This window comes from Lipotes vexillifer, unplaced genomic scaffold (genome assembly GCF_000442215.2).
Source record: "Lipotes vexillifer unplaced genomic scaffold, Lipotes_vexillifer_v1.1 scaffold557, whole genome shotgun sequence".
Classification (NCBI taxonomy): Eukaryota; Metazoa; Chordata; class Mammalia; order Artiodactyla; family Lipotidae; genus Lipotes; species Lipotes vexillifer.
The window spans coordinates 231,548-239,092 of NW_006789913.1; the positions used below are offsets into that span (position 1 = coordinate 231,548).

The window sequence follows — 7,545 nt, forward strand, 5'->3', positions numbered from 1 at the left end:
AGGAATGCGACTTGGGTTTATTAAGGTAGGGCATAAGGGAATCGTGGGAGATGAGTGGACAGAAAAAGGAGGCAAGGAGCCAGAAAAAACTATATCATGAAAATGGGATAGAAAATCTTGGCTTGGTGTGGCTTAAAAGCCACAATATATTTGAGATCTCTCCTCCTTAACCCTTCCCCCTGCCTTCTTCAAATGGACTCCTGCTTGTTTCCACACAGGGTTTCATCAGGCTTGACATGTCTGAGTTCCAGGAGCGGCATGAGGTGAGTGAGAGTCCTTGGTGAAGTGTGGTTTGGAGAGCCTGTCAGCAGGGCTCTGCCTGGCTATTTTGATGTGACTTGTCGATTAGGCCTGAGATAATTCCAGCAGCCTTGGGATTTGTCCTTTGCGGGGAGCATATGTACACAGCAGGGTTACTGATCTGTTTTGCATACGATTTGCTCTGAAGAATAAACACAGAAAAGATCATCTGTTCTCCCATCACGGCAGGATTCCTTCCACCCAAAGAGACAACCTTATTGTCCTTGTTGAGACAGGCAATCTTAACAGTATATAAAGCCACCTTACCGTTGCATGTCCCATATTGGAAACTAAAAGCATAGAAAGGCCTTCCTAACTTATTTCCTTCCTTCCATCAGGTGGCCAAGTTTATTGGGTCCCCACCAGGCTACATCGGCCATGAGGAGGGTGGCCAGCTGACCAAGAAGCTGAAGCAGTGCCCCAACGCTGTGGTGCTCTTCGATGAGGTGGACAAAGCCCATCCAGATGTGCTCACCATCATGCTGCAGCTGTTTGATGAGGTGCCAGTCAGCTTGGGTCGGGATGGAGTTGGGGACACATGTAGGTATCGGGGGCTGTGAACAGCAGGACCCAGGGGCCCAGAATTGATCATTCCTCAAGCTGCTACTTCCTCCTGTGTACGTTCAGTCACTTAGCAGGTGTGGCTTCACCCCCTCTCTGGACCGGGGCCCAGACTGGGCACCCAAGGAAGACCAGCACTGCCCAAGAGTTGAAATGTTGTGGCTGCCCAGACTACCTTCGAAAGAGACAGAATAGGACAGGGGTGCCAGGGGAGAGAGAGAGAGAGCTGAATTTTTAGTTCTAGCTCTGCCCCATCTCTCGGCATCAGGGACCTCGTGTGACAAACAAGGAGGCTGGATCCAATAAGCTCCAAGAACCTTTCTGGCTCAGACAGCTCCTGCTCCTCCCCATGTCAGCCATCATTTCCACCAGTTCTTTAAAACGCCAGGGACGTTGCTGCTGTCTGTGATGATGACCATGATGATGGAATGGTGGTGCCCTGGTTCATGGAACCGTCTTCTCCTGAGGAACTCCAGGCTGGTCACAAGCAAGGACAGTCTCTCTCTTAACTGGTGAAATGAGCCCTAAATGAGAACAGCTTCCTCTTTTTCAGCACAGTCTATGTAATAGGCCTGTGCTAAAGACTTTACAGACGTTCTTGCTAATCATCACAATAGCCAGGCAAGGTACAAATCATTTGTTACAGATGAAGAAACTGAGGTTCAGCAAGGTTATAAATGACTTGCCCAAGGCCACAGAGCTACTGTGTGGAAGAGCCAGAAATGGGCTGCAGATACATCTGGTCCCAGAGCCCCAGTTCTCCCCATCTGCACCAGTCCTTATCTTGAGCAGCGGAGGGAGAGCTTATGATCATGGGAGGGGCTGCCATCCACCTTTTCCAGGGGTCCTGCAGAACTGGGGATGAGGCCTCCCATCTGATCCCATGCAGGGACTATATTAGCCAGCACATGGCCGGATGGAGTCCAGCCCATCTTTCCACTTAGTCTCCTCCAGCCCTGGGAAAATGGAAAGAGGTTTGCTGCCCATGCCAAAGTGCACTAACGAAATGCAGGAATGGATACCTGTGGACCAAATAGCACATCAGGTACCAAGCCAGGAAGAACCAGATCCAAATGTCCCCACAGCTGCCCACTGCCTGTCCCACCTGGCCCAGCATCCTTGCCCCTGCCTCAGTTTATTGCTCTCTTCCTAGGCTCTCATCTGCTCCCTGTCTCGAGACCCACCCCCCACCCCCACTGAGGAATGAAGGCCAAGCCTTCAAAGGTCACATATTCTGTTTCCCGCACCTGTGCTCTGAGACCACCCCCACCCCCACCCCCGCTGCCGCCTTCTAGCCTCTTGATGGGATTCAGGTACACAGCTATGGACCAGACCCAAACCTGCCCTCTGGGAACTCCCTACCTAGTAGCAGAAAGGAGATATGATAAAGTTGACATTTTTGTACTTTGTGTGCAAGGCACTGTTATTGCATGTATGAACTCCTTTAATCCTCCCAGAAGGAGGATTGGTTCCCAGAAGATGGTTATTATTACTGACTCCATGTAACAAATGTAGATACTGAAGTAAAGTGAGACAACTAATTCACCCATGGTCACACAGTTGGGAAGAGGAAACCTAGGATTTGAACCCAGGCAGTCCAGTTCCAGAGCCTGCAGTTTAAATAGTAACTACCATGGAGCCAAGGCCAAAAGAGAACAGTAGATCTGGAGTGAAGCATTCACAGGAAGGGAGAGCCCAGCTTAGGGAAGGTGAGCACAGCAGCCTGGTTGGCCTCTCACTTCCCTGGAGAGGTTCCTGGTCCAGAAAGAGGGAAGGCAACTGCTGACTGAAATACAACCAACCCCACCTGGAAAATGCTTACCACTCCCGTGTGTAAGCCCTGTCCACCCCACCCCCTGCTGCTGTCACTCCACTATCTTGGGGAGTTGATAATAACTCCTCCCTACAGCTCCTGACAACCTGCTACAGTTTCTGATGTTTATGCCCTTGCTTCCATTGACCAAAGCTGCCATCTGAGCTTACTTAGCCAGATTTATGCATGTTTGCTTCTTGAGGACAGAGACCATGTCTCACTCCAACCATTCCCAGAACCCACAGCGCCAGGAGAAATGCCCTGTTGACTAACTTAATTCAGTAGTAATTCAGCAAACCTTCCAAGGATGAATAAGTATTTGCCAGGTGAACAGAGTGGAGAAGGGCCGGCAGTAGACACCCAGTGTGGAGAAGCACAGGGGCATGAGGCAGCCTGGTATATGCAGAGAACTACAGCTGTTTAGTATTGATCGACTGCAGAGGGAAAGTGAGAATAGAATGGTGGAGATAGGTGGATAAGGTAGACAGGGGCAGGTTAGAATGCCAGGCAGAGGAGTGTGGACTTTTTTGGTGAATAGTAAGAAGCCTTTAAAGACTTTAGGCAAGAGAGAAATATCAGGTTTTCACTTTATAAAGATCCTGTAGGCAGCAGTGAGCAAATGGACTAGAAGGAAGAAGAGAGACCAGCGAGGAGACTGTTGAAGAGTCCAGACGAGAGCTTGGGAGGCCTGCTCTCAAGCAGGGCTGTGGGATGGGGAGAGCTCCCAGGAAGTCAGCTGTGCAGGGCTCGGTGATTGGATGTGAGGAGAGAGGGAGGGACCAAGGATGACCAGCGGCAGGATTTCTGGCCTGGGTGACCCATGGGTGCTGCTGCCATCAACCTGCAGCAGGCAACACAGGGGGATGAGCAACAGATTGATGAGGAAGATGAGGAGCTAAGGTTTGGAATTGTTGAAAATGAAATGCCACAGCCAGATGGATATGTCCAAGAAGTCGCTCATCGGTTTGAGCGGTCTGGAGTGTAAGAGAGGCCTGCACCAGAAGTAGAGACTCAGGAATGCTTCAGCACAGAGAGAGTACCAGAAGCCACAGGAAGGGGTGATATCTCTGACCTAGTGAGAGTACGGTGTGCAGAGAAGAGAGGTAAGAACAGCCTTGCAACCTCTCCAAAAATAGTCAAAGACAGAATTGCCAGAGAGTAAGAGGCAAACCAGGAGAAGGTGGTTCAGTGCAGGGCAGAGAGGAAACAGGGAGAACAGACAGTCCCTGCCTCAGTAATTCTGAGCGAGGGGGAGACAGGCAGCAAAGAGCAGTCCATCCACTGTGGTGAGCGGTGCGCTAGGATAAGTAGGAGTTATAAGGGAACCTGATCCAGTCTGGGGAAATAGGGAAGCCCCCCCATATCCACCCAGCCCAGACCTCCCAAGCTTGGACCCAGAAAAGCAGAAGCCCTAATGCTCTCACCAAAACACCAAGCAGAGCTAATGCAGGTCACTTCTCTGTTGACCCCAGAGTCTGTAGCACAGGGCAGAAGTCCTAGGAAGCCCACCCACTGCTCCTCCCTTCAAGGACAGAAACAGGGGAAAGCAGCCCCTATAACCCTGAGGTGAGCATTCATGCCCCACCCAGGATGCGTGCACTCCAGTCGTTGCTGAGAGGCAGGACAGCAACAGCTCCCTCTTTGGGACACTTTTTCTTGCCAGGGACTCTGAGGAGAAGGAGACGTGAACAGTGTGAAGGTCACCCTTTGGGTCAGTAATACACTGCACCTGCTCCCGTCACCCACCTGGGACCCATCCTCAGGCCCAGTTATGAGCAGAGCTTTGATCTCTCAGAAAGAAATGGCCACTGGTTATTGCTCTGGCCAGTACAGCAGTGTGTGTGCTCAGTCCTCGGGGATGAGCTCTGCGAACACACACAGGGTCATCTGCACGCACTTGGGCACATAACACATGCACGCAGACCTGGTCCCCAAAACTAGAGTTGCCCTTAGTGGATTCTGTCGTGTTGTAACCCATAAGCAGGGGGTGAAGTAGGAAGCTAGTGGCCAAGCTCAGGAACATCTGCTTGCACCCTTGCCTTCTCCTCGTCCCTCCCAAGGCTGAGACGGGAGAGTGACCAGGACTTGGATGTCGAGGCCCCCTTTGAATAGACCCCCTTGGAACTAACACTTTCTGAGGCCTGTGCCAAGGTCCCATGTAAAGTGAGGCAGAAAAGCACTGGTTACTGTGCCCAGTACACAGTAGGCGCTCAGTTAATGCACATTCCTTTTTTACCTCTGAGGGCCAGGGCTGGTCTGCCTTTGCATTGGCTTTAGAACCAAGGGCTGACCTTGAGTGAGGCCCTCGCCACCAGGGAAAGGGGAACACTTGAGGAGGATTGGTTACCTGAGGCTGGGGCAGGGCCCAGCATCACTGGCTTGGGCAGGCGCCAACAGGCTGAGGTCAGTGACCTTTCCCCAAAGCCATATTCTCAAACTTGGCAGGAGTTATGCTTTTGCCTGCAATCCAGATGAGTTCCCAGGAAGGTCTGCCTCTCCCCACACCTCTCCCGGTAGCTTGTTTCCAGTCAGGATCAAAGGATGCAAACTGAATTTGGCAGAATTCTGAGAAATTTTTATTTAGGGAAATAAAATTGAATGAGGCCTCATTTTACCCCACAGATCAAAGGATGCAAACTGAATTTGGCAGAATTCTGAGAAATTTTTATTTAGGGAAAGAAAATTGCATGAGGCCTCATTTTACCCCACACTGTTGGTATGACCCCAGTAGCCTGGTGTACAGTGAAGGATATGAGTTCTGGGGTCAGACAGTTCAATAGAGCCTCAGCTCTACTGTATTCTAGCTGTGAGACCTTGTACAAATTACTTAACCGCTCTGAGCCTCAGCTTCTTTGTAGGGGTGGTGAGGATTCAAGCATTCAGCAAGCAAGTGTTGAGCAACTGCTATATGCCAGACACTGTTCTAGGACCCAGTGAGAGCAAGACCCAGCCTCTGCCCTCATAAAGTGACCTTCTAGTGGGCAGAGTGCAACAGTGCACGGAAAGCACTAAGCAGGGCACCAGCAGTGGAAGTAGATGTGCCAATCAAAGTCAGACTCCATCAGTTCCTCTCAGTGGGGCCCTGATTATTGCTTTTTTATAAATGACTGCAAAGTGCTGTTGTACCATGCTAACCTTGAGGTTTGCTGAGTGGGCAGAGTTCCTTGCCCTTGAACTGAATGGCCCTGGACAGCTACACTTTTCTCATTCTTCTGTCTCCTCCCTCTACTGTTGCCCCTTTTCTCTTTCCTTGGTGCATCTGTTTCTAGTAAAGATACTTTCTTCTGTGTCACCACTAGAAAAAGCTAAAGATTCCAAGGCAACTTCGGTTAAAGGAGGAACATTAACCAGGCCAGAGGATGGCTCTAAAGATGCAGAGATTATACCTGTTTCAGTTCATTTACCTGGTCCTCACAATGACCCTGTAGAATACCCTCTGACCTCCTACAGCAGCCTGGCCTTCCCTTTATCATAACATTTAACCACTGAATTGTGACTGCTTGTTTCCTGACCTCACTCTGAGCATGTCAGAGGCTCAGTGAGTCCCCAGTGCCCCAACACAGAGCCTGGCCCAGACTGGGCCTCCAGGACAGTGTGTTGGATGGATGCATGTACAGTCAGGCTGGCTTCTGGGTGCCCTCAGAGATGCCAGACAGCAGGTGCAGTCTCAACCTGGGGCACTCCCAGCAGGTGAGCAGTGTAGCTGAGGTGTGAGAACAGTGCTCAGAGACCCCCGAGGAGGGAGTGCTGACTCTGCCAGAGGAGGGGGAGGCACAGGGGTTCTGGAGAGAGCTCCTGGGAGAGGGGCCCAGCCTTACCACTCCCTGACCATGCAGTCACGGTTCCTTCCCAGGGCCGGCTGACAGATGGAAAAGGGAAGACCATCGACTGCAAGGACGCCATCTTCATCATGACCTCCAACGTGGGCAGTGACGAGATAGCACAGCACGCGCTGCAGCTGAGGCAGGAAGCTTTGGAGATGAGCCGTAACCGGATCGCCGAGAACCTTGGTACAGCACGTGGCCCGAGCTCTCTGGGCAACTGGTCAAGTGACCAGGCCGCCAGCGCATCTCCTGGGGGCAAGGATGGCAGGATGGCATTGGTGTCCTGGGGCCAGATGAGGGCCCTGGTAGCATCTTTGTCCCTAGCTGGTCCTGACCAGACACCAAGCACCCTACTAGATAGTGGAGGGAGGCAGACAGACGGTGCCCCTACTTCCTCAAGAAAGCCCCACGTCTCTTGGGTGACAGGAGGGCTCCAGACAGAGTAATGGACAGAGCCACACCAGGGCATGGGGCCAGGAAGAGGCCAGGGCCTAAGGGGACTGAAGGGATGCACACTCAACAGATGGAGACACTTCGGTGCAATGAGGGGATAGCAGATCAGAAACCGTATGGAGGTGACACAGCCTTTTTCAGCCAGGGAGCCTTCCTGCATAGGTGGAAAGGAGGAGCATGTCAGGCAGGAGGCCACATCTGTCACCTTTCTATTTAGGATTGAACTCTCCAGCCCAGTCTTGGTCCTGACTCTTCTCCTCTCCCCTCCCCTCCTTCATACAGTTCCTACCAGTACATGAGCAGTGGAAGGGCCTAGGAGGTACCCAGTCCAGGCCTCTCATTGTGTAGGTGAGGAGAAGGCTGAGGCCCAGACAGCCTGAGACCTTGACCAGGAGCACACAGACCATCAGGGTCAGGACCAGGGCTCTTTTCATGGATAGAGCGAAGGAGCAGGCACAGCTCCCAAAGGTCCTGGGTTTATGATTCTGTCTCTATAGGGGATGTCCAGACCAGTGACAAGATCACCATCTCTAAGAACTTCAAGGAAAATGTGATTCGCCCCATCCTAAAAGTAAGAGTTCTTTGTCATTCCTG

General features: G+C 51.7%; 1 protein-coding gene across 4 annotated transcripts in view; it reads left to right on the plus strand.

The window, feature by feature from the left end:
• Positions 1–7,545, plus strand: part of CLPB (ClpB family mitochondrial disaggregase) — a 148,752-nt gene that overhangs the window by 139,835 nt on the left and 1,372 nt on the right. For all 4 annotated transcript variants that reach the window (XM_007463005.1, XM_007463002.1, XM_007463004.1 and 1 more), the window contains 4 exons: positions 219–263; positions 639–800; positions 6,528–6,684; positions 7,449–7,522. In XM_007463005.1, coding sequence (XP_007463067.1) covers positions 219–263; positions 639–800; positions 6,528–6,684; positions 7,449–7,522 — 438 coding nt within the window. The remainder of the gene's footprint in view (positions 1–218; positions 264–638; positions 801–6,527; positions 6,685–7,448; positions 7,523–7,545) is intronic.